At 36.3% G+C, this 27,900-nt stretch overlaps 1 protein-coding gene across 1 annotated transcript; it reads left to right on the forward strand.

Moving 5' to 3' along the window:
* Positions 1-15,493: 15,493 nt before the first annotated feature.
* Positions 15,494-17,553, forward strand: LOC114383513. The gene is made up of 2 exons (XM_028343195.1): positions 15,494-15,673; positions 16,936-17,553. Exons 1-2 carry the CDS (start codon positions 15,624-15,626, stop codon positions 17,168-17,170), a joined length of 285 nt encoding a protein of 94 aa, XP_028198996.1. The 5' UTR covers positions 15,494-15,623; the 3' UTR covers positions 17,171-17,553.
* The last annotated feature ends 10,347 nt before the right edge of the window (positions 17,554-27,900 follow it).

Below are 27,900 nucleotides of genomic sequence, written 5' to 3' on the forward strand. Positions count from 1 at the left end.
GTAAAGGGCCACAAGTGCAAGAAGAAAGAGTTGTTTGTGATTGAGGTCACTGAATTGAATGACGTGGAGGGAGATCAAGAGGGTTTTGTGGAAGAAACAGAAGAAAAGGAGGAAGATGAAGGAAATCCACAAATCTCAGTGTATGCAATTAATGGTGTTGCTACAAAAAGTTACCAAACTATGAGGGTAACTATGACTGTGAACAAAAAACCACTGCATATTCTCAACGACTCAGGTAGCACTCATAATTTCTTGGATGTGAGGGTAGCAAAGAAGTTAGGTTGCAAAGTGGAAGAGATGGGTCCAATGAAAGTGGATGTGGCAAATGGGGGAAATCTGAAGTGTATGGCTATATGCAAGGGCCTGACATGGACTTTACAGGGCACCAAGTTTGTCACAAATGTATTGCTTCTTCCTTAGGGCAATTGTGACATGGTACTTGGGGTTCAGTGGCTAGAAACACTTGGAGAGATTAAATGGGATTTTAAACAGTTGAGAATGGAATTTATGGTATAGGGTAAAAATACATGTATTAAGTGGGTGTTTTGAAGCAACAACTTTGAAAACCATATCTGGAAAATAGATGCCCAAGAAACTATTCTGCAATCCAGTTATGTAGTCTTCATCTGAAAACCTGAGATTAAGACTAAAAATGATAAAATTCCTGAAGAGATTGAGGAATTGTTATTTTCCTATAAGGATTCCTTTAAAGGAAGGAGTGTCTACAATCAATGTGAAGCCCTATAGATACTCTATAGTGCAGAAAGATGTGATTAAGCTGATGACTAAAGAATTATTGGATGTTGGGTTGGTGCAGCCTAATAACAGCCCATTTTCATCTCCAATTGTACTCGTGAAGAAGAAAAATGGATCTTGGAGAATGTGTATAGATTATAGGGATCTAAACAAAAGCACTATCAAAGACAAATATCCTATACTTGTTATAGAGGAGCTACTTGATGAACTACATGGTAGTGGATGGTTTTCCAAGATTGATCTCCGATCTGGATATCATCAGATTCGAATGTACCTTACGGATGTTCCAAAAACAGCTTTTAGAACTCACAATGGCCATTATGAGTTCTTGGTTATGCCATTTGGCCTGACCAATTCCCCTGCCACATTTCAAAGCCTCATGAATGACATGTTCAAGCCATTCTTAAGGAAGTTCATTTTGGTGTTCTTTGATGATATCTTAATTTATAGCAGAAGTTTGAAGGAACATGTGCAACACCTGAAATGCACATTTGAGCTGTTGAGGAACAATCATTTATTAGAAAAGAAGAGCAAATGTGATTTTGCTTGTCGTTATGTGGAGTATTTGGGCCATTGCATCTCCAAAGATGGGGTTTCAACTGACCACAAAAAGATTGCAACAATTCAGAACTGACCAACTCCAAAAACTATTACGAAGCTAAAGGGATTTCTGGGTTTAATTGGTTACTATAGGAGATTTGTGAAGAATTATGGAGCAATTAGCAGACCACTCACTACATTGCTTAAGAAAAACCAATTTCATTGGTTTGAATCTACAGATTCTGCATTAAAGCATTGAAAATTGCTATGGTCACTCCACCAACTCTTGCTTTGCCAGATTTTCAAGAGGAATTTTTCATTGAAACAGATGCTTCTAACAAGGGAATTGGAGCTGTATTTGTAACACCCTGATATATATATCTATATATTATTAGTAGTTATGTTTGATGTTTGATTATTTGTTGTGTTATTTTCATTCGTAATTATTTTTAAGGAGGTTAATTTAGTTAAAAGAGGGGTGTGGATAGATAAGGATCTAGCTTCTCAAAGAAGCCTCTTGAGAAAGTTTCTCAAAGAAGCCACGAGGAAGCTTCTGGAGGAAGCCTCTTAATGAAGCTTCTAGAGAAAGCTACATGAAGCTGCCTCGGTAAAAACGCTGCCCAACCTTCGTTAACCGTTGGATCTTCTCGAAATTTGGTCTGCAACTTCACAAGACACTTGTCCATGATCTGACCGTTGGGATCTTTGAGAAGATATCTGGCGTGTGCTCGAAGCTTCCGTTCCCGAGAGCATTTCTTATTTAAGCACTTCAGCCTTTGCTTTCGTGTAGCTTAGGAAAAACGTCATTTCTTCTTCTTTCTTTCTTCCAAAGCCATTTCTAAAGTTCCAAGCACTTTCTCCATCACCCACAGTCACCATTAGCCACCACAAACCATCATTGTTCTCCATTGAAAACCCACACCGAGAGGAACCCTTCAACCGAAGCGGAATCTTCCAACTTGGCTTGCGGTTTTGGTAGAGAACAAAAACCCTAATCTGACCTTTTGTTTTCTTTCGAGGTAACCATGGTTCTATGCTTGTTTTATGTTAGTTTCATCTTTTCTGACTTTGGAACCGCCATTGCATGTCTTATGCTTCCTTTGAAAAACCTTAGAGAAAGAGACTTTGTAAACGTTATCCTTTCATGAAATGCATGTTATTTTCGTAACCTACATTGAACCCCGGTCACATTGGCGTGGTCGGAATTTCCAAATGACGTTCCTTTGTAAAACCCAAAATGCTCTCAGCTTTTTCATGTAGTGATGTGGGTGTTTGACCCAGAGCACTGTTACTAGCTTTGTTTTCTGAAATCCATACTAAGTCTCATTCTTTTTGGCATGGTGGAGGTTTGTGTGGAATCGATGAGCAAGGACAAAAAGGAATCTTCAAGTGACGCGACAAGGAATCCACGGGGTAGTTCACGATAGGTAAGGGGAGTTTATTATAAAATTTACCATTTTAACACCATAGTTAGGGTTAGGGAACCTAACTATGAGGATATCTGTCTGTCCCTGTTGCATGCTGATTTTTCTTCAAAGAAAATTACGTTTTAACTAATGGGATGCGATATATATATATTGTGATGAATGATATTGTTTTGGTTGTTTGAAATGTGTTGTTTGAAGACCGTGCGTGTGGAAATGATATTGTTGTGTTTGTTTGAATTGTTGTTGATGTTGCTATTGAGGATTTTAATTGATATGTGATGATAATGAAAATTATGATGATATTGAATTGAGATGACGTTGTTAATAAAGACCATGTCAACATGAATTGTTATTATTGATGAATATGTGAATATGAAATGAGGTTGTTGTTGTTGTTGATAACGTCATTGAGATGAGATGATATTTATGTTGTGAATGACATGGAAATGGAATGTTGATTGATGTTGGAAATGCATTGGCATGTGCATGTTGTGTATGTTCGTGGGGGGCACTGTGCACTGACCTTCCAGGGTCTTTGGCACTAGCTTTTGGCCACGATCATACGTCGTATGGAGTGTATGTCATGGAGGATAGAGTGCACTGACCTTGTCGGATGGCCCAGACGTGGGTAACTAGCGTGGTTAGAGAATCTAACCATTTATGAGGGGATGCTTAGGCGCTTTAATTGGTTCATGGTCTTTGGCACTTACTTTTGGCCGTGATCATAGCTCATACGACACAGTAAATAGAGTAACTATGGCCAAGTGTACTTTGTACTAGGGGGCTTGTCACCTGGTAGGGAACACCTTTGGGCTCCCAGACTGATCACCTATGGTAAGGGGGCTGTTCCGTGCACAACCGGGTGGTCTCGACAAACTCAGCACAGTTCCCTAAGTGAGAGTATCGTGTGGACACGCTTAGGCTATTTCCTAAGATTTGGTTGTTGTTGGTACGTACCACATTGCATCTGAGTGTTGAGTCAGGTGCATGCATCATTCTGTGCAGTCTTGATTGGGTCCATGGATGGATGATGAGTAATTGTTGGATGTGAATGATGAATATTGGTTGGATATGAGTGTTGAATAATGATTGTTGTGTATGCTTATCATGTTTGCCTATGTTCCTTGCTAATTGTGGTTATTTGGAATTGGTATTGATTCTTTTATAATAAACTCACCCTTGCAATTTTGTATCGTGTGGTTGATACCTGTGATGATCACGAACCTTGTTCGTGGGAGCAGAATGATAGTGGCAGGGTGTAGGGAGTAAGATTCTGGTGAGGAGCCGCCGAGCCGACGTGATGACGTTGGCGTTATTTTGGGAGAGAGTTATGTTTTGGAATCAACTCCTCCGTAGTTGGTTTTTAAGTTTTATTTTGTTGAGTTAAAGATGTAAAACTGGAATTTTAATTATATATATATATGAACATATTTAATTTTCGTTATGTGTATGACATGTACCGAATTATTGTTTCTATGTAATTATGCATATTCACTTAAGTAATGGCGTGTTGTTGGATGAATTTATGTTGTGACAAAATCACTTCTATTTTCATAATCAAAAATTAAGGGAGTCCTTTTTATAAAAATTGAAATTATCAAATATTAGAGTGTGGATACCGTAGCGACGAGGCGGGTCGTTACATTTAGTGGTATTAGAGCAGGTCGAACCTTTCGGACAGTGAGTTGTGAGTCTGCTATGTTTTTTTGTGCATTCTCTGGTTGTTTTGTTGAATGCTTGGTGTTGGTTGTTTGCTGATGTTTGATGTTCGTTGTTTGCTATTAGCACTTACTCACTAGTTATGTTCCTACGAGCTATAGAGATTTGATTGTTGTAGTTATATTGAATTTGTTTTTCTGATGTCTGCTATACCATGAATTTCAATGTCGAGTCACGAATTATTAGCCTGGCCACTGTATAATTTGTGAAGGGCAATGGAATGATATGGCAAGCGATCAGAAAATGCAAATGATGGAAAGTGGGTGTTAATGTCTTGAGTCATCAACTCTCAAGAGTAACTGAGTAGGAATTTGTGATGGTTGTGATTGTTGTGTGGTTCTTTGTTTGTGTGTAGGAAAACTTAAGCTTTCTGTGTTTTCCTTAAATAAAGATCTAGTGGTAGAGACCCCTACTAGTGGTTCTGTGTTAACTTCTGATGTGTGTTTGAATTGTCCTGTGGAGATTTCTGGTAGAACATTCTTGATTGATTTGATTTGTTTGCCTTTGAGCCAAATTGATGTTATTCTTGGTATGGACTGGTTATCTTCCAACCATGTCTTGTTGGTCTGTTTTGATAAAAGTGTGGTGTTTGATGATTCTGGAGTGAGTAAGGATATGATGTTTATCTCTGCCAACCAAGTTATGACATCTTTAAAGGAAGATGCTCAAGCATACATGATCTTGTCTAGCCTAGAAGTAGAGACAAAGGTTTCTATGTGTGACCTCCCTGTTGTTAGAGAGTTTCCGGAAGTGTTTCCTGAGGATATATCTGGTCTGCCACCTGAGAGAGAGATAGAGTTTTCCATAGACTTAGTACCTGGTGCTGGACCCATATCCATAGCTCCTTATAGGATGTCTCCTATAGAGTTAGCTGAGCTTAAGAAACAGTTAGAGGAGTTGTTGGATAAGCAGTTTATTAGGCCTAGTGTATCTCCGTGGGGAGCCCCAGTGTTGCTAGTGAAGAAGAAAGATGGAACCATGAGGTTGTGTGTGGATTACCGCCAGTTGAATAAGGTAACGATGAAGAATAAGTACCATTTGCCTAGAATAAATGACCTTATGGACCAGCTAGTAGGAGCTTGTGTGTTTAGCAAGATAGACCTTAGGTCGGGTTATCATCAGATCCGAGTGAAGTTTGAGGATATACCAAAGACTGCTTTTAGGACCCGTTACGGTCACTATAAGTATCTAGTCATGCCCATTGGTGTGACTAATGCTCCATGAGTGTTTATGGACTACATGAATAAAGTTTTTCACCCTTACCTTGATAGTTTTGTGGTAGTATTTATAGATGATATTTTGGTATACTCCAAGACTAGAGAGGAACATGAAGAACATTTGAGGATTGTGTTGCATACCCTTAAGGACCGACAACTCTATGCTAAGTTGTCCAAGTGTGAGTTCTGGTTAGAGAAATTTAGTTTCCTAGGGCATGTGATATCTCAAGGGCGTAAAGCTGTGGATCCCTCTAAGATAGAAGTTGTTCTTAAGTGGGAGAGTCCTAAGTCTGTTTTTGAGATTAAGAGTTTTCTAGGTTTAGCAGGATATTATCGAAGATTCATAGAAGGTTTCTCCAAGTTGGCTCTACCTTTGACTAAACTGACTCGTAAGGGTCAAGCTTTTGGGTGGGATACCCAATGTGAGCATAGTTTCTAGACCCTTAAGGAAAGATTGGCAACTACTCCAGTGCTAGTTTTGCCTAACCCGAGAGAACCCTTTAAGGTGTATTGTGATGCATCAAAGATGGGTTTAGGCGGAGTGTTGATGCAAAATGGCCAAGTGGTGGCCTATGCTTCTAGACAACTTAAGACTCATGAGAGGAATTGTCCCACCCATGATCTGGAGTTGGCTGCTGTAGTTTTTTCCCTTAAGATTTGGAGACATTATCTGTTTGGCTCTAAGTTCGAGGTATTTAGTGATCATAAGAGCCTTAAATACTTGTTTAGTCAGAAGGAGCTGAACATGAGACAAAGGAGATGGTTAGAGTTTCTTAAGGATTATGATTTTGAGCTTAGCTACCATCCCGGTAAAGCCAATGTAGTGGCTGATGCCTTGAGTAGGAAATCTCTACATATGTCTTCCTTGATGGTTAGAGAGATGGATCTCCTAGAACAGTTTAGAGACCTTAGTCTTGCATATGATCTTAGAGGAAGGACATAGGAGTAATTTGAGCATCCATTCTGGTGCTACCAAGATGTATCAAGATTTAAAGATGAGGTTTTGGTGGCCCAACATGAAGAGAGAGGTATCGTGTGGACACGCTTAGGCTATTTCCTGAGATTTGGTTGTTGTTGGTACGTACCACATTGCATCTGAGTGTTGAGTCAGGTGCATGCATCATTCTGTGCAGTCTTGATTGGGTCCATGGATGGATGATGAGTAATTGTTGGATGTGAATGATGAATATTGGTTGGATATGAGTGTTGAATAATGATTGTTGTGTATGCTTATCATGTTTGCCTATGTTCCTTGCTAATTGTGGTTATTTGGAATTGGTATTGGTTCTTTTATAATAAACTCACCCTTGCAATTTTGTATCGTGTAGTTGATACCTGTGATGATCACGAACCTTGTTCGTGGGAGCAGAATGACAGTGGCAGGGTGTAGGGAGTAAGATTCTGGTGAGGAGCCGCCGAGCCGATGTGATGACGTTGGCGTTATTTTGGGATAGAGTTATGTTTTAGAATCAACTCCTCCGTAGTTGGTTTTTAAGTTTTATTTTGTTGAGTTAAAGATGTAAAACTGGAATTTTAATTATATATATATATATATATATGAACATATTTAATTTTCGTTATGTGTATGACATGTACCGAATTATTGTTTCTATGTAATTATGCATATTCACTTAAGTAATGGCGTGTTGTTGGATGGATTTATGTTGTGACAAAATCACTTCTATTTTCATAATAAAAAATTAAGGGAGTTCTTTTTATAAAAATTGAAATTATCGAATATTAGAGTGTGGATACCATAGCGACAAGGCGGGTCGTTACAGTATTGATGCAGAAGGGTCATCCTCTAGCCTTTATCAACAAAGATCTCTCTCCAAAGCATCAATCCTTGTAAGTTTATGAAAAGGAGTTGTTTGCTAAAGTGTATGCAGTTGGAATATGGCATCACTATTTGGTTGGCAGAGATTTTGTGATTAGTGTAGAAGCAAGCTTCATTGCTTCATGATGATGAATCAAGATTGATTCATGATGATGAATCAAGATTGATTCAAGGTGTTTTGATGATATCAAAGATGATGACCAAAAGCCCATGAGAATGATTTCAAGATTTAGTCAAGAACAATTCAAGAATCAAGAGAAAGATTCAAGAGAAGTTTCAAGTTTCAAGTTTTCAAGAATCAAGAATCAAGAATAATCAATATCAAGATTCAAGACTCAAGATTCAAGAATCAAGAAAAGGCTCAATCAAGATTAGTACAAAAAAGTTTTTCAAAACATTGAGTAGCAAATTAAGTTTTCACAAAAGTTTTTACCAAAGAGTTTTTACTCTCTGGTAATCAATTACCAGTTTACTATAATCAATTACCAGTGGCAAGTTTTGTTTTCAAAAAGCTTTCAACTAAATTTACAACGTTCCAATCAATTTCAAAATGGTGTAATCGATTACAATATATTGGTAATTGATTACCAGTGTGTTTGAACGTTGAAATTCAAATTCAAATGTGAAGAGTCACATCCTTTCACAAAAATGCTTTGTGTAATCGATTACAATGATTTGGTAATCGATTACCAGTGATAAGTTTTGAACAAAAATCAAAAGATGTAACTCTTCCAATGGTTTTCAAGTTTTTCTAAAGGTTATAACTCCTCTAATGGTTTTCTTGACCAGACATGAAGAGTCTATAAAAGCAAGTCCTTAACTTGCATTTTAAGAACATTGATTACATTCTTTTACAACCTTTGAATCTCTTTGAACATCTTCTTGAACTTCTTCTTCTTCTTCCTTTGCCAAAAGCTTTCTAAAGTTTTCTGGTTTTCCAAAACCTTGAAAACAAAAGTGTGTTATTCATCTTTTTCATTCCCTTCTCCCTTTACCAAAAAGAATTCGCCAAGGACTAACTGCCTGAATTCTTTTTGTGTCTCTCTTCTCCCTTTTCTAAAAGAACGAAGGACTAATCGTCTGAATTCTTTTGTGTCTCCCTTCTCCCTTGTCAAAGAATTCAAAACGACACAATCTGAGAATTCTTTTGATTCTTCCCTTTCCCATAAACAAAAGATTTCAAAGGACTAACCGCCTGAGAATTATTTTGTTTCCCCATTCACAAAGTTTCAAAGGACTAACTGCCTGAGAACTTTGTCTTAACACATTGGAGGGTACATCCTTTGTGGTACAAGTAGATGGTACATCTACTTGGGTTGTTATGACTGAGAACAAGAGAGGGTACATCTCTTGTGGATCAGTTCTAGTGGAGGGTACATCCACTAGGTTGTTCAAAGAGAACAAGGGAGGGTACATCCCTTGTGGATCTTTGCTTGTAAAGGAATTTACAAGGTTGAAAAGAAATCTCATGGACCGCAGGTCGCTTGGGGACTGGATGTAGGCACGGGTTGTTGCCGAACCAGTATAAAACTCTTGTGTGTTGTAAATTTTAATTAGTAAAGGTTCATTAATAATTAATTAGTAAAGGTTAAATTTTAAAAGCCTAAGAAGGGTAAAAGCCTAAGAAGGGTAAATTTTAATTAGTAAAGGTTCATTAATAATTAATTCAACCCCCCCTTCTTAATTATTCTGAGGCCACTTGATCCAACAATTAGGACTGATCATAATAGTCTTAAGTTCTTGTTGCAGTAGAGAATTTCTTTTACGGGGCAACACAGCTAGCTTACTAAACTCATGGGGTATGACTATGAAGCTTGCTACAAGAAAGGAAAAGAAAACACTGTTGCAGATGCTTTATCTAGAGTGTAGGGTTCTGAATTAATGGTGATTGCAGTTTCCATCATTTCCAGTGAGTTGATGGCTGAAATTCAAGGTAGCTGGGAGATGGATCCACATCTATCCGAGCTTATACCTCAATTGCATCAAGGGTTGAAGCCTAAATCTCCATATATGTGGATTGAGGGGCAATTAACCAGAAGGGGTAGAATTGTGGTAGGCCAGGCCAAGGACTTTGTTTTCTCTACGAACGTAGTAGGCAATGAGCCACCAGATGGTGGTGGCGGTGGTCAAACACGAGTCTCTTTTAAAGAAATGGCTATGGCAAATAGGGAAGCACTACCTCAGCGACCAAAAGTGGACCTATCAAGGAAAAATTGGCCAAAATAGTCTTTGAGGATGATAATCACTTGAAGCCTATTGTTCATATTGATGATTCTGTTTTCAATGGCTTATATGCCCCATGGCAAGATGCGTTGGTGGTTAAATTGCTTGGGAAGAATATTGGTTTCCAGGCGATAAAGGATTGTTTGACACGCATTTGGAAACTTGTAGCAGGATTTGATATTCTTGACATTGGCAACCATTTCTACATGGTCAAGTTTGATACTACTGAGGATAGGCAAAAGGTGATTGATGGAGGACCCTGGATGATTTTTTATCATTACCTAACAGTTCAAACATGGACGCCGGACTTCATTTCACCCACGACCAAGATTGATAAAACTATGGTATGGGTTTGCTTTCCAGGTTTGAATTTGATTTATTATGATGAAAGTATTTTGTTGGCTTTGGCTAGGGCTATTGGTACCCTTATCAAGGTTGATTCAAACACCTTAGATGTTAGAAGGGAACGTTTTGCAAGAATTTATGTCCAGATTGATTTAAATAAACCTGTGGTGGGTAAGGTTGGTTTGAAGGGATACTGGTATAAGGTAGAATATGAGGGTTTGCACAGAATTTGTTCTTCATGTGGATGCTATGGGCATTTGGCTAGGGAATGTCCAACACTAGCCAAAACTCCTATGATGGTTCCCAATCTTACGACGGCAGATGATCAGAAGAATTTGAGTGCTCCGGCGACATTTAATGGCCTAAAAATTCCTGCGTCAGTTACGCATGCAAATGATTGTGGCAATAATGGGACGGTTGCACAAGTTAATGCAATTATTAGCAAAGATGTTGCCAATAATGAAGAGGATGTTTTGCATGGGGAGTGGCTCGTAGTTAAGCGCAAACCCCATAACAAAACCAACAAGAATCAAGCCAAGGGGAATAAAGATGGGAATCCTAAAAATCAGTGCCAATCTCATCTAAATGAGAAGAAAGAGAAGATTAATCCGATCACTTTAAATGCTCATGATACTGCAAGTGGGGCCCATAAAGATGTTGCACCAACAATAGTGGAGAGATCATCCAATGGGAAACAAAAGAATAAAAGAGTAAGAAGGGATACAGTTACAATCCCAAGAGTCAGGCAAGACCCAAGGAAGCAGATCATAATTGAGAAGAATATTATCAATAAACCCAAACCAATCAATGGGGAACACGTGGGCCCTTCCAACCACCCATCAGGACAAGTGATATATAATGCGGGCTATGGAATCAAATCGACTGTCCCTATGCAAGCTTTATCACCAAACAGATTTATCATTCTGAATGATGAGGAACCAGTTGCCCAATATATTGACATCACTGCAGTTGACTCACAAGAGCATGTGGGCCAACATGATATGGTTCTAGAGACACCTCTTGAGGGTCAACCCACTGCAACATAGCCCTTGTAGCTTATGGGCCTCTCGTTTTTATTGCCTTTTCTTATGGATTTATTCTTTGATTTTTCAATCATTTCATGGAATGTCCGTGGGGCCTTAGGGCAAAGTACGAGGCGCCATCTTAGGGATGTTATTTCTCAACACCATCCCTCTCTCTTTCTCTTGTATGAGACTCATGGTTTGTTCGTGAAGGTAGAAGCTTTTTGGAAGAATTTGGGTTATAAGCCTTTATTTCTTCAGGAAGCTAATGGCCATTCTGGTGGCATTTGGATTCTCTCCTGTGTTAATATCACAGTTTCTCTTACTGACTCCATTCACCAAGCTATTTCTTTCTCCATACAAAAAAGAAATGTTGCTCGACATTGTTCAGCGATCTATGCTTCTCCTACTCCATCCAATCGCAATTTCTTATGAGACTATTTTAGTGACTTGCGAAACCAAATTTCAGGGCCATGGTTATTGCTAGGTGATTTTAATGAAATTCTAAACCCCAATGAAGTCTTTAGAGGTAATTTCAGTTCTAGCAGGGCATACTTATTGGCTAATATGATGTCGGCGTGTGGTGTTATGGATTTGGATTCAGTTGGTGGTTGGTTTACTTGGAGGAAAAATGTTCAATCTAGTGGTCATGTCCGTAAAAAACTTGATAGATGTATGGATGATTCTGAGTGGCAGGTTTTGTTTCGGCATGCTCTTTTGGAGGTGCTCCCTATGCATAATTCATATCACAATCCCTTACTGCTTAGCTGTTTGAAGTCTAGGAGCAAGAGAGTTAAATCTTTCCACTTTCAGGCTACTTGGCTCTCTCATCCAGAGTATCCTAATTTGGTTACTAACACTTGGAATTCCACCCAGGGAAATGTTTATAATAAACTTCATAAGGTCCAAGTTGAATCAACCAAATTCAATGAAAAGGTATTTGGCAATATTTTTAAGAGAAAGAGGCATCTTGATGCAAGAATTAAGGGAGTCCATAAGCAGCTTGATATATTTCCATATTCAGACCTCATCATTCTAGAAAGGAAACTTCAGGCACTTTATAACCAAGTCCTTCACCAAGAGGAGGTTCTATGGTTCCAGAAGTCCAGAGAGCAATGGATTAAATTTGGAAATAAAAACACCAAATTTTTCCATACTCAGACCATCATAAGAAGGAGGAGGAACAAGATTTCAGGAATTAATATTGATGGAATTTGGTGCACAAATGACGAAGTTATAAAGAGAGAGGTTCTGAGTTTTTTTAGAAATTTATTCCAATCCTCTAACTTTTGCCAGCCTGAGTGTCTACAGTTACATCATATTCCTCAGGTAGACCAAGACCTTTATAATTCTTTGATTCAAAATGTCTCTATGGAGGATGTTAAGAATGTTATGTTCTCTATGAACTCTTATGAAGCTCCTGGAGTGGATGGCTTTCAACTAGTTTTTTACAAGAATTTTTGGAATGTTGTTGCTAATGATGTGTGGGAGATGGTTTCTATGGCTTTTTCTTCTGGGACTTTCAATCCTGGCCTAGCAAAAACTCTCATTGTTCCTATTCCAAAAATTGATTCTCCTCTATCATTTAAGGACTTCAGACCCATAAGTCTATGCAATGTTCTTTTCAAGACAATTTCCAAGGTTTTGGTGAATAGGATTCAGCCTCATTTGGACAAGATCATTGGTCCACTTCAGAGTAGTTTTATCCCCAAGAGAGGTACGTCTGATAATGCTTTAATCACCCAGGAGATTGTTCATCATTTTCATAAGAAAAAGAAGGGGAAAAAAGGATATGTCATGTTTAAAATTGATTTTAAAAAAGCCTATGACAGGGTTGATTGGAATTTCCTTAGGCTTACTCTTATTGATTTTGGCTTCCCTTCTCAAATTGTCAATCTCATCATGAACTGTATCACTTCAACAACTTTGACCCTCAAATGGAATAGTGAGAAGTTGGAATCCTTTGCTCCTAAAAGAGGTCTTAGACAAGGTGACCCAATGTCTCCTTATCTTTTTGTTTTGTGTATGGAGAAGCTCTCTCTTCTTATACAACAAAAAGTTGATGAACAACTCTGGCTGCCTGTGAAAGTGGATAGAAATGGGCCATCTATTTCCCATCTTTTTTTGCTGATGATTGCCTTTTGTTTACTGAGGCAAAATCATCTCAAGTCCAATTGACTAAAGAAGTCTTTGATATCTTTTGTAAAGCTTCTGGGCTAAAAGTTAATCTCCAAAAATCAAGATTTATGACATCCAATAATATTTCTCATGTGAAGATTCAGAAATTTGCCTCAATTTCACTCTTCCAGCATACTAGACAAATTGGCAACTATCTGGGCTTCCCCATGCTTCAAGGACGAACTAGAAATAGAGATTTCAATTTTATTCTTGAAAGGATCAATTCAAGACTGGCAGGTTGGAAAATGAAACTCTTGAATAGAGCTGGTAGAGTGACCCTGGCTCAATTTGTACTTTCATCCATGCCTATTTTCACCATGCAAAATCTATGGGTACCAGAAGGGATATGTGACAAAATTGATTCCACTATTTGTCGTTTTATTTGGGGACAAAATCACTATCATTGGGTGAACTGGGAAACCATCTCCCTGCCAAAAGCTCTTGGGGGCCTCAATATTAGACCTTCCAGACATGTAAATATATCTCTTCTAGGCAAGCACGCATGGGATTTTTTACATGAGAAGCAAAAAATTTGGGTTCAAATGCTGGAATCCAAGTACTTGCGTCAAGGGGAATCTTTACTTCAGGCCTCAACTCTTGATGGAGCATCATATACCTGGAACTCTATTGTCAAAGCCACTAACCATCTTCATTTGGGATTCCAGTATCGTCTAGGGAGGGGTGATATTTCTTTGTGGTATGACAAATGGCTCACCGATGATTACCTTTGCCATCTTGTCCCCTTCGTGAATATCCAAGATACTCAATTAAAGGCGCAGGATATTTTCCAGGATGGTATTTGGCATTTTGAAAAATTATCCACACCATTACCAATGGAAACCAAGAAAGAAATTCAAATTTACATCCTTAATGACAATATGGAGGATGTCATTGTTTGGGGCCCTTCAGGAGACGAAATATTTACTGCTACTACAGCCTTCAAATGGCTTATTGCCGTAAATTCATTACCTACTAGTCAATTTGGAAATTGGTCCTGGATCTGGAAATTGCAAATACTGGAAAATATTAAACACTTCTTTTGGCTTACCTTCCATGGTAGCCTTCCTACTAATGATTTTCGCGTCTTTAGACACTTGGCTGTGGTTTCCTCTTGTAACAGGTGCATGCATGGATAGGAGACAATTTTACACTTACTTTGTGACTGCCATTACTCTCGCCAGGTGTGGCAATTTCTTCATCTAGACCATGATTCAAATTTCTACGTTGCAAATTGTGTGGATTGGATCGTGAACAACATCAACAGCGTTAGAGGAATCCTCTTTGCAGTGACATGTTGGACAATTTGGAAGAGTAGAAATTCTCTTATTTTCCAGAACAAGCGATGGACAACATGGCAGATTATTAATCAAGTTAACATTTTGTCCAATGATGTCATCAACACCTTGCAACAACCAACACAACCAAGGATGGGCAGGAATGTTAGTTGGGACCCACCAACTTTCCCTTTTGTTAAGCTTAACACCGACGGAAGCTCTATAGGTAATCCAGGAGACTCAGGATATGGAGGAATCATTAGAGACCTTGCTGGAAATATGCTTACAGCTTTCTCTGGGGAGTGCGGCACTACATCTAGTCTCAAAGCAAAGCTTTTAGCCATTTATTATGGTCTCCGTACTGCTTGGGATAATGGTTATACACATGTTCTTTGTGAGTCAGATTCAACACTCGCTTTACATCTCATCTAGAACGAAGTTAATGAGTACCATCCATACTCTCCTCTGGTTCAGCTTATCCATCATCTTTTGGCTTTGACATGGATAGTTTCTTTCAAGCATACTCTGCGGGAAGAAAATGCTTATGCTGACTGGCTTGCTAAATATGGGGCAACGCATGCAGAGTCATACAAAATATGGAATGTTTGTCCATCTCAGTTATCAACTCTTGTTATGACTGACAAAATGGGAGCAGTTCATTTTAGGGTTTGATTGTTGTTTTATTTTCTTTCTTTCTGTCTTGTTTCAGCTTTCCCATGTATAAAAAATTATGAAATGGTCTAACTCGGTTGAGCATGAAGCGTTAATTAATATAAATTTTCACACTTTCTTCAATTCCAAAGGATAAACAAAAGGTGTTTTATAAAATTAATTAAATAAATATATCTTTAAATATACCCCCTGGCAAAAAAGTTAGTAAAGTGCAATTTTCGTATATTTGGTTGTCAACTGCAAAAAATAAAAAACCTAAAGAACTCGTATTTTTTCTAATTGGTCCTTGGTAGAAAGACACCACTCCTTGGACTCGTAAGCAAAGTTGTCGAAATCGAGGCCAGTGAAACGCACACTTATTCTTCCTCTCTATCCCTCTTTCCTGTTTACCGTTTCGTTTGTTTCTGCGGAAAATGGGAGGTGAAGAAAATGTAAAGCATCTTGAAGATTGTTCTGTTTCCAAGTGGGTGTCTCTTCTTCTTTATTTCTGTTTTTTGAAGTGATAGTTTTTCCGTTAAATATTTCCCTGAATTCATAACATGATTAACCCATCTCATCTAATTGTCGGATTCATAGAAACCCAGTATAAGATTAAATTGTTGAAGCCTTTGTTGCACACCCCATTAAATAAAGAATTCGAATTTAATTTCAGAACTAGTAATTAGCCTTGAAATTTTAAGGGACTCGCTGTGGAAATTAGGGATCCTATTTTGCTCCCTTGTAATGGGTCCATGGTGAAGGGATAGTTTATTTGGATTAGCCAATAAACATGTTCTAACAGTTCCAACGCAATTGGTTTGTTACGCGAAAAAAATTGTTTCCTTAAAGTCCTGAATCTACTGTTGGTTATGACAATGTCAATAGAAAACTCCTTTGTTGTGTTACTTAGTTGTTAAAAAGGTCACTAATTATGTGTTTTGGTTTAATTATTCCTCCCACTTTTGGAACACAAGGCAGAGCAAGTTTTTTCCCAAGTATAGATATTGTTAGTTTTCCTAAGTGCCTATATGTTATTGAGTTGTCAAATATTTATTCTTGAAGATAAATGGTTTTGGCAGTTCAGTAAGTATAACTACAATGCAGCAGACAGTGAATGTCTGACGATTCATGAAGGTGTTGGGACACTGGAACACAGGATAATAAGAATGTTGAGTAGACTATATGCTCCAATAAATTTTAGAGTAAACCCTCCAGTTGATCATCCCAAGGTCCATGATTCAGTGATTCACCATATGAATCCTCCAAAAATTTATTCCACTTTAGTCTTCCAAAAATTTCATGATGTTTTAAATCTTTGAAGGAACAATTTAACATTAAAAGAAAATCTGGAGAACGAATGTGGTGATGTGTGTAAGTGAAACTTTAGAGGATTAACTTGAGGGTTTACTCAAATTACTTTACTGTATTGGCATTCAGATAGGGGCTTATCATGATGTTCATGATCATGGGTACTCCTCTGGTATGGCATGACATGTTGCAGTGACACTTTAGTTCCCTCACTTCTTTTCCTCTTTACCCCACTTTGTATATCATCTGCTTTATGATTATTTGCTTTTCTTATAAGCAGTTGTGAATTGGGGTAAGTTTGGTGTCCTTCTAAATGGTTTGTTTTGCTATAGTCTGGAAATCTGCAAGGGGGTCCTGATTTCCTTAATATGTTTGTCTTTTCCACAATGCCTTTTGTTAATTTTGGTTGAAATCTTACTGAACAAGGAAAGTTTGCAGTGCATTGGGCACTTGGGTATTCTCAGTTGCAGGAGCTTTGCTGGCTATTCCAGTGGGGATAAAGCGCAAATCTCTGGCACCCCTTGTATTTTTTGGCACCACTGGTACTATGTTGGATATTATTATGGGAATTAGTGCTTGCGAAAGGGAACATGCAGAGCGCCAAATGAAGTTACTTGAAGCGCAAAATGCTGCTGCCGAGACTTCTTTGGGTGAAACAGAAATTGATTCATAAACTGCTATGTTGAAGTTGTCAGCATTGTCAAATTTATTTGGTCATGATTGTAACAAACTAAATGCACTTTTTCTGGTAGCCTAAGGTCAAATGTTCTTCTAATTGATGCTTTTTCGTTGGCCTTTTTTTTCTGGTTTTTCTTCCAGCAGTGTAGACCAAAGAAGGCGGGTATGAAGCATTTCTATGTTAATTTATTACTATAAGGATTGCAGGGATGTTTGGTTACATTATGTTTCCAATATAATGGTAATTGAAAAACGCCCTTGTTGGGATATAGCTACAACACCCGAAAGGGTTCTTATTTTTGGAGCAAATTGTGTATCGAATAATTGGAGCACTGTACCCATTTTTACAAGGAAGCTGATCTCTTGTTTTTTATCTCACATTTTTACCTTGCTCATGAGGCACTGTCACAATTTTGTTCGCTATAATGTAACACTGTATACACATGCAATTTCTGCCAGACTTAGCATGTTTTTAGATTCGTATTAATTACTCACGTTTGACCTCAAATTCACATCAAAATCACACAATAACGTAGAAGTTATTCTTAACAGCTTGGATGCTCAACTTTTACGTTGATTCCTGCTAACAAACACGTTAATGTCTGTTTAGATCATGTTGAACTATTCAAAAATAAGTTTACCGTGTTTTGGATGACATTAAAAATACACATATAGTAATATTTTCACATCCGACCAATATAAAATGTAGAAGTTACATAGAATAGTTTTTATTTGTTGAATCCATGAAATGTGTAACTAAACATGAATGTTGAAATCAAGGAATCTAGCTCACTTGGTTGAGCAGGGTGTGTAAGCTACTCTAAATCTCTTTGTATATTTCTGACTCTTACAGATAAAAAGAACACGCATGATGAAATACTAGTTAACCTAATTTTAGGTAAATGTTCACATTATTCTTACCAAATATAATAGAACCTCTACCTAAGATTACTCCTCCAATGTCTTCTCCAAAATTTAGTAGAACCTCTTCCTACGATTACTCCTCCTATCTCTTTTCCTTGCACGACGATGAGGATATCTACAAAAGTAATCCAACACTTAGAGGTAAGAGACAAGTATTGAGATTAAGGTTTGAATTCAAATTAGAGTATTCAGTGTTCCTTAGAAGGGATCTCTAGGTCCATAGGCATAGTAATAGGATATAAGTATCATTAATGGTAGCAAGGATCAAAGAAATGAAGTTTGCTGCAAGAAGGATGCTCAGTTGAGTAGATACCCCTGAGCTTTGAATCAACCTGAAAGAGCTTATAGTACATTAACTCTTGAATGAATACTCTAATCTACTTACCAAGCACCCCTCTGGGTTAGCCAAAACAATCACAATGCATTTAATGCACCACATGCTTCTATGAAAAAAAATACTAGCCTTGCTTAGATGTGTAGCCTGAGATGTAGATAATTTTGAAATGCATTGAAAACATTCTTTACAATGCAGGTTTTGTTGAAAAGCTTAGTATCAGTTTATATTGTTTTTTCCTTCTATAAATAGAAGACTTGACAATAGTGGTGATCCAGAAATTTTTGTTAGTTGGGACAAGAAATGATTTATAATATTTTTTTTTATAAATGATCATTTTGGTCCCTAAATGTATAAATTGGTAACAATTTAGTCCTAAAAGAATAAAAACTTTAATTTAGTCCTTAAATATGTAAAAAGTGTGACATTGGCATCCTATCATTAAGTTTTGTGAGACTATTTTGTCGTTAAGTTGTAATGTTCAAGTGTTAATTTGATATTAAGTTGTATTTTTTTATGATCAATTTAACATCAATTATTATTACAGGATATAATTGTCACACTTTTTAGATGTTTATGGACTAAATCAGAATTTTTTTTCTTTCATACACTAAATTGTCACTTGTTTACACATCTTGGGACCAAAATGATCATTTATCCAATATTTTCACAAAATAAGAATATCACACGCTTCTATAAAATACATAGTGTCATGACAAAAGAAATTCAAAATATTGAAAAAAAAGAATCCAAAATACTTAAGTTTCTACAAATTACAATTGTCCTCTATGCATTTTCATACTTCAAAAAATTAAAAGGATAAAGAAGTAAAACTAGTATCAATTTATTCTATTTTTTTAAAATTTCTTATATTTATTTTCCATTCATCTTAAAAAAACATTTTATGGGGACAATACTTATATTTTTATGGGGGAAAATATTCTTTTATTATGCACAAACAAATAAAAAGTAAAATCTTGTGGGGACAATTGCTCCCACATCCTTATACATAGATCCACCACAACTTGACAGATGAAGGAAAGCATCAAGAGCAAAAGCAAAAAAAAGCTTCTGGGTAGGTGTGAGAAAAATAATGACAGAAAAATAAAGTGTTGAGTAAATCCTAAAAGTGTGAAAAAAATATACTAGAGTGTGTATTAACTTTACAGTTCTTTGGTACCTAAAAAATATAGTATTTGAATAAAGTGGATCTCCGAAGGAAACACTATATTCTATCTCTTGTGTGTGAAAGAGAATGAAGAGAATATTGTAATATTGTTTAATATAGTGAAATATTTTTTAAGTTTATCCTACCTTGGTATAGAGATTTTTCACGTTAAAAATTGATATTCATTTCTATTGTTACACATATTCATGTTATTGCTTTTATTGTATTGTGAGATCCAATTTAGCTTACACTCACGTTACGCTTGTTAAGCCCTGTAAAAAATGGAAAGAGAAGATGAAAATAATTTGGTTGTGTTTTCATTTAGAATCATAGAGACAATATATACACAAATACATATCTCTAATTAGATGATTCTGCTCCTATAACTCAACAATCTATTCCTACAATCAAGCCATTCTAATGTGACTGACTGTTACCATATTTAAAGCAAGAATCATGTGATACAATTAACTCTCATAATAACAAGAATCATAGAATATTGACTTTTCTAACACTTCCCCTCAAGTTGGAGAGTGGATATCAAGAACTCCCAATTTGCGCTTCATTGTAAGAAATGATTCCTTCCCTAGTGGTTTAGTGAACACATCGACAACTTGTTCTGTTGAAGGAACATACTCAGTTGCAACTGAACCATCTTGAATTTTATCACGAATAAAATGACAATCTATCTCTATATGTCGCGTTCTTTCATGAAATATCGGATTAGATTCAATGTGAAGAGCTGCTTTGTTGTCACAATACAACAGTATTGCCCTTGAGTGCAATATCCCTAAATCCTTCAACAATGAACGTAGCCAAGACAACTCACAACATGCGCCTGTCATAGCTCTATATTCTGCTTCAGCTGATGATAGAGAAATTATCTTTTGTCTTTTTGTTTGCCAAGAAATTAGAGAGGATAAAAAAAACACAATACCCTGTAGTTGATTTTCTGGATATTGGACAACCTCCCCAATCTGTATCACAAAAAGCACATAAAGATAAATCATTTTAGGAAGAGAAAAATAAACCTTGACCTAGATTGTTCTTTAGATACCGCAATATTCGCATGTCAGCTTCCATATGAGGTTTGCGAGGAGCATGCATGAATCTACTCAATATGATCACTGAGTAGGTGATATACAAACGAGTAACAGTCAAATAAATTAGGCGTCCTACAAGTCGCCTATATGGGGATGGATCTTTCAACAATTCTCCTTCATCTAACAATTTTACATTTTGCTCCATAGGAAAATTCACAGGCTTAGCTCCCAAACATCCTCCATCTTTTAGAATTTCCAAAGCATATTTTTTTTTTTTGCAAAATGAATATTGTGGAAGCAAAGCTTCATGATGAATCAACAATGATTCAAAGGTGTTTTGATGATAACAATGATGACAACAAAAGATGATGACAAAGGTGATGAACAAAAAGCTCAAAAGATCAAAGAACAACTCAAGTGAATCAAAGAACATCTCAAGTGAATCAAGAACAGGTCAAGAGTTCAAGAATCAAGGAGAATTCAAGACTCAAGAAGAAAGCCTAGAATCAAGAATCAAGAATCAAGACTCAAGATCTCAAGATCAAGATTCAAGACTCAAGATTCAAGAATGAAGAAAAGACTCAATCAAGATAAGTATTAAAAAGTTTTTTCAAAACTTTGAATAGCACATGAGTTTTTGACAAAACCTTTACCAAAGAGTTTTTACTCTCTGGTAATCGATTACCATATTATTGTAATCGATTACCAGTAGCAAAATGAGTTTGAAAAAGTTTTCAAACTGAATTTACAACGTTCCAAATATTTTCAAAAGGCTGTAATCGATTACAAGGTTTTGGTAATCGATTACCAGTGTCCTTGAACGTTGAAATTCAAATTTAAAAGTGAAGAGTCACATTGTTTCACTCAAAAGCTTTGTGTAATCGATTACACTTATTTGGTAATCGATTACCAGTGTTTGTTTCTGAAAAATCTAAAGATGTAACTCTTCAAAAAGGTTTTGACTTTTTCAAATGGGTTTTAAGTTTTTCTAAAAGTTATAACTCTTCTGAATGACCTTCTTGATCAAGCATGAAGAGTCTATAAAAGCAAGACTTTGTTTTACTTTTCCAATTAATCTTATACAATCCTTTACAAGCCTTGAATCTCTTTGAACTTCTTCTTCTTCTTTGTACCAAAAGCTTTATGAAGTTTTATGGTTTTCTAAACCTTGAAAACTTGTGCTATTCATCCTTTTCATTCTCTTCTCCCTTTGCCAAAAAGAATTCGCCAAGGACTAACCGCCTGAATTCTTTTTGTGTCTCTCTTCTCCCTTTTCCAAAAGAACAAAGGACTAACCGCCTGAATTCTTTTGTGTCTCCCTTCTCCCTTGTCAAAGAATTCAAAACGACACAGTCTGAGAATTCTTTTGATTCTTCCCATTCCCTAATACAAAAGCGTTCAAAGGTTTAACCGCCTGAGAATTCTTTTGTATCCCCATTCACAAAGTATCAAAGGTTTAACAGCCTGAGATCTTTGTCTTAACACATTGGAGGGTACATCCTTTGTGGTACAAGTAGAGGGTACATCTACTTAGGTTTGACTGAGAACAAGAGAGGGTACATCTCTTGTGGATCAGTTCTAGTGGAGGGTACATCCACTAGGGTTTCAAAGAGAACAAGAGAGGGTACATCCCTTGTGGATCTTTGCTTGTAAAAGGTTTTTTACAAGGTTGAAAGAAATCTCAAGGACCGCAGGTCGCTTGGGGACTGGAGGTAGGCACGGGTTGTTGCCGAACCAGTATAAAAACTCTTGTGTGTTTGTTTCCTTCTTCCCTACTCTTTTACTTTTCGCTGTGCATTTAATTTTCACTTTTACTTTCTGTTAAGTTTCTCTTCTACTCCATATTCTCTTAACAACATAAGTAAAATTCTTAAAAGAGTAATTTTTTTAATTGGTAAAGTTTTAGGAATAATTAATTCAACCCCCCCTTCTTAATTATTCTGAGGCCACTCGATCCAACAAATATACCTTTCTTTGACCGAGAAACCTCCATGCCCGAAAAATACTTCAAGTCACCCAAATCTTTAATCCATAATTGATTATGCAAAAACTTTTTAAGAGCAATTATGGCATTGGGATCATTACCAGTTATAAGGATGTCATCAACATAGATCAATAAGGCAATAAATGATTTGCCTTTCTTACACGTAAACAACGAATAATATGCGTTTGATTGAATAAATCCAACACCTTGAATAGCTGTAGAGAACTTGGCAAACCATTGGCGAGAGGCTTGTTTTAATTCATATAAGGATTTGTTGAGGCGACACACAAGGTTCTCCCCCTGTCACTGAAAACCAGGAGGAAGAGACATATAAATTTCTTCAGAAAGATCTCCGTGAAGAAATGCATTGTGGACATCAAGTTGATGAAGTGACCAATTTTGAGCAGCTGCCAAAGCTAATAAACAACGTATTGTAACCATTTTAGCAGTAGGTTAAAAAGTGTCATGGTAATCAATCCCTTCAAGTTGTGTGTAACCTTTTGCTACTAACCGTGCTTTATACCGTTCAAGAGAACCATCTAATTTGCGCTTGATTTTATAGACCCAACGACAACCAATAACTTGCTTTCTAGGAGGGAGAGGTGTGAGAAACCAAGTATTATTGGCCTTTAAAGCAGCCAACTCAGATTGCATTGCTATTTGCCAATGAGATTGGGAAGCAGCTTGTTCATAACATGTAGGTTCAACATCATTAGTAATAGTAGAAATAAAGGATCTATGTTGTGGTGAGTAACAATCATATGAGATAAAATTGTAGAGAGGATATCATGTATCTTTACTTGGAAAAGATGACGAGAATGACAATGATTCGGGAGAACTTACTGGATTACAAACATAATCACTCAAGGCTATATGAGGGACATGAGCTTTTTGAGAATGACGCAAAGGGGTTGTTGGAGAAGTAGTAGTGGCAAGGTTAGATTTTGCATGTGTTGGCTGGATGGGTGAGGAATCTAAGACAACAATGGGTAGGACATAATCTGTTTTAGTTGGGGAAGGAGAAATGGGTTCATAGGGAATAATATCCTCATGGAAAATAACATCACGACTAGTGAAGACTTTATTGGTTTCAATATCATATAATTTGTAAGCTTTCTGACTAATTGGATAACCAATAAAAACACATTTGGTGGCACGAGGAGCAAACTTATGGGGTACATGAACCTTTGTAGCATAAGCTAGACATCCGAAAACTCTAAGGTGGGAATAAGAGGGAATTTTTTTATAAAGTTTTTTGAAAGGAGTTTGGTGAGAAAGTATAGGTGTGGGCAACCTATTAATTATATGAACAACAACAGAGATATATTCTGCCCAAAAGTGTAAAGAAAGATTAGATTGAAAACGAAGAGCTCGGGCTGACTCAAGGATATGTCTATGTTTGCGCTCAACCACCCCATTTTGTTGAGGTGTGTAAATGCAAGAATGTTGATAATTAGTGCCCTGTTGGGAAAAAAAATCCCGCATAGAGAAAAACTCTCCTCCATTGTCAACCCGAATATTTGCAATTGTAGTATTGAATTGGGTTTTCACATATGAGAAAAAAATTGGTTAGAATTTTTTTTTCTCACTTTTATAATGCATTAGAAAAACCCAAGTAAAACGAGAAAAGTCATCCACAATAGTCAAAAAATATTTTGCACCAAAAAGGGAAGCAACTTTGAAAGGCCCCCAAATATCACAATGTATTAATTCAAAAGGTTTATCAGAGGAAATTGAACTTGTGGAAAAAGGAAGCCTAGTTTGTTTTGCAAGAGCACAAGCAGTACAATCATTATTTTGCTTGAAAGGGAAATGAAGGAGGTTTTTGGCCATAAAGTCTAATCGAGAAGAGGATAAGTGTCCTAGACATTTATGCCACAATATACTTGTGGTGTTTGAAGTGGAGGCAACTTTGATGGTATTTACTTTGTGTGTCTTATTCATTGAAACCAAGTAATAGAGTCCATCTCGTTGTTCACCCAAACCAATCGTCATCCCCGTCATCAAATCCTGCAAAATACATAATTGAGGGAAAAAGGTTACTGAACAATTTAATTCTCTTGTGACTTGACTCATAGACATCAAATCCACCTTACAAGATGGTACCCCAAGTACATTCTTCAAACAAATAATAGGACTCAAAGGTAAATTTCCAGTAAAAATAATTGGAGCTTGATCTCCATTTGGCATAACAACTGGTGGTAAATAAGGGTTTCTTTACTGTTGACAAGTAGAGATGGAGAAGAAGTTATGTGATTTGTTGCACCACTATCAATTATCAACTTGGGTGCGGACAAACCTGAAGAAAAATTGACATTATTTGCCTTGGGAGTAGCTGATTGAGATGCTCCATTGTCGTGCATAATAAACAAAATTTGTTGTAATTGTAATTCAGTCAATCCATTCACAAGGGGCTGAACATGTGCTGATGGGACCATTCCAGGATGATCGGAATGGTGAAGAGAGTAAGAGCTATTGGAATCTTTTTTGTTTCCATCGTTAGCCATAATGGTTTTAAAAAAATGGGAAAGAGAGAAAGCAGATCATCACTGCTCTGATGCCATGTAAAAAAATGGAAAAAGAAGATGAAAATAATTTGGTTGTGTTTTCATTCAGAATCATAGAGGCAATATATACACAAATGCATATCTCTAATTAGATTATTCTACTCCTATAACTCAACAATCTATTCCTACAATCAAGTCATTCTAATATGACTGACTGTTACCATATTTAAAGCAAGAATCATGGGATACAATTAACTCTCATAATAACAAGAATCATAGAATATTGACTTTCCTAACAAGCCCAACACTATTAGTCGAGTCTACTAAGTCTGAGTAATACATAACTACACATGTTCCTCAAGTTGTCTACTCGATCGATCATCCCTCATGTAAACATGCCAAGTCTGAGTAGTACATATGTCACCCAAACTCTGAAGCAAACAGAAAGAACTTATAGTTCAATAACTCCAAAATTGATAAGTTGTAAACAATTTTAGGTACTTTTGATTAAATAAAAACAAGATGCTAAATTTTAGTATTGATTTGCTTTTAACCAAAATATAAATTACATCACTTCAAAAAAACCAAAAATAAATGAAAAAATCAATTTAATTCAAAAACAAATTTGCAAACATTCACCCTGAAAAATATATCTACAACATTTTTAAGTAGTGTCTAGTTTTGATTGCTAATCGATGGATTCTCCCAACGACACTCGCTTGTGCATAGCAACTATTATCCCTAAAATGTAATTTTACTTTGAAAGACTTAACTATAAATTTGATCTCTAAAAGTATTATGTTTTGTAGTTCATATATAAAAATGTTATATGTTTTTTTTTACACAAAATGATAGAGGACTATCCAAGAAGAATGAGTTTGGCTTAGGCGGGCTCAACATGGATGAACCAATAACTTGAGCAATGAGTAAGAGATTTCAAGAAAAGCTTGACAAGAGACTAAATTCTCTCATGCAAGAAAGAGAAGAAGAAGTGAAGTTCATTTATTTTAGAAACTTTTAGAATAAGATTCATTTTCGTTTTTAATTATATTTTTGGGCCTATTTTTGGACTTGTAATGGGCTGTTACCTTTTTTATTGTTATTTTTAAGTCTTTTAATTATTAGATTAGTTATTGGGCCTTGGGCCTAATTTAGGATTATTAGTAGGAGTTATAAATAGACTCCTTAAACACTTTATTAACAGTTTTGATGAAATTTTCATATTAGACACGATTAAGATTGTCTTTTTTGGTTCTTGTGTAAAACCTTAAGTTCTTATCAAAAAATTATATTCTTTGTGGTGAATCATCATCAACTTATCAATCTCCCAAGATTGTGGCATTGTTCTTTCCATCTTCTTCTCTAATTCCACTTTTTCCTTTTATTTTCCCCAATTTCATAGCGTCTCAAATAGGTCCCCAGATTCCTGATGCTAAAAATTGGATTCACAAATCAGGGTTCCATCAATTGGTACCAGAGCTTTGGTTCTTGAAATCATGTGTTATATATCCTGTTTTTTTGTTTCATGTGTGTTTCCTCCTTTGTTTATTCTGTCATTTTTTTGTTTAACTCTATATTATTATTTTATCTTCATTTGTTTTATTTCTTTGTGTCTATCTTTCTTTATTGAATTATATCTAGTATCAATATCTTTTTATCTTCTTTTTTATAAATATAGTATTAAATTTGTGCAAAACAAAGGAAAGAAAGTAGTTAAAAAAAGAAATCCATTTTTTAGATTTGGAGGCAAAATTTTGTTACAGTCTGGATTTGGATTATCCCAATCACATATTTGCATTCAAATTTGAATTGTGTGCCAAAAATAAAATAAAAAGTGCAGAGATAAAAAAAAGGAAGCAAAAAAAAGAAGAAAAATGAAAAAAATTGCATACAGAGTCTTTCTTGTTTTTAAATATTTCTATTTCTAAAAAAAAAATTGTCTTGTTGGTTACTTACATATAGTATAGTTCAATTTTTGGACTATCTTTTTCTTCATTCTGGAGTCTTTTGGTTTGTCTTCCTTGTCATTCCTTTTGAGTATTCATTTCATTATTTTTGCTTGTCATTAAAGTTCCTTTGTTTTGTCTTAGAGTATTTCTTTTCTTGGCTTCTTGAGTTGAGTTTTGATTTGTGACATATTTCACATTGAATACTTCTTGATTTTGAGCTTGAAGGTTCTGCATAAGAACTAAAAAGAAATAAGAGTGGTAAAAGGCAAAAGTGCATATTATAAAAGAAAAAGCCTTGAAAGAGTAATACATAAGCGAACTTGAGTGAAACACTAAGTTGAGTGGTGAGGTCCTATTCTATTTTCTACTTGTGCACTAACTTTTCTTGTAGGTATGGCTTCTACAAGTACAAATGTTACTCCACCATCTCCAAAAACTGCAAGGCTCGGGGCGGAGATGATTAAACTTGGTGAGCAAATGAGAAGAATGAGTTATGAAGATGAAGAAAGGATGGAGAGTATGAGAAAGGAGAATGAGGAGAGTTTGGGAAGAATACACAGGAGTAGTGAAGCTTTAAGTGCGAGGATTGAAAATATAGAGCGAAGAAGAGAGGACATGATGAGAATTCTAAAACTGCCTAAATATAGGGACATATGACCAGGAGTAGGACCAAACAGTCAGTAGATAACTTCCAACAAATGATATCAAGCATACTTAATAAGGCCCGAGTGGAGAAGGATGAAGGCTCAGAGGCAGAGGCACTACCAAGAATATTAATTGTTGCTGAAGGCCCGGACTAATTTGAAGGCCCATGGC

This window comes from Glycine soja, chromosome 14 (genome assembly GCF_004193775.1).
Source record: "Glycine soja cultivar W05 chromosome 14, ASM419377v2, whole genome shotgun sequence".
Classification (NCBI taxonomy): domain Eukaryota; kingdom Viridiplantae; phylum Streptophyta; class Magnoliopsida; order Fabales; family Fabaceae; genus Glycine; species Glycine soja.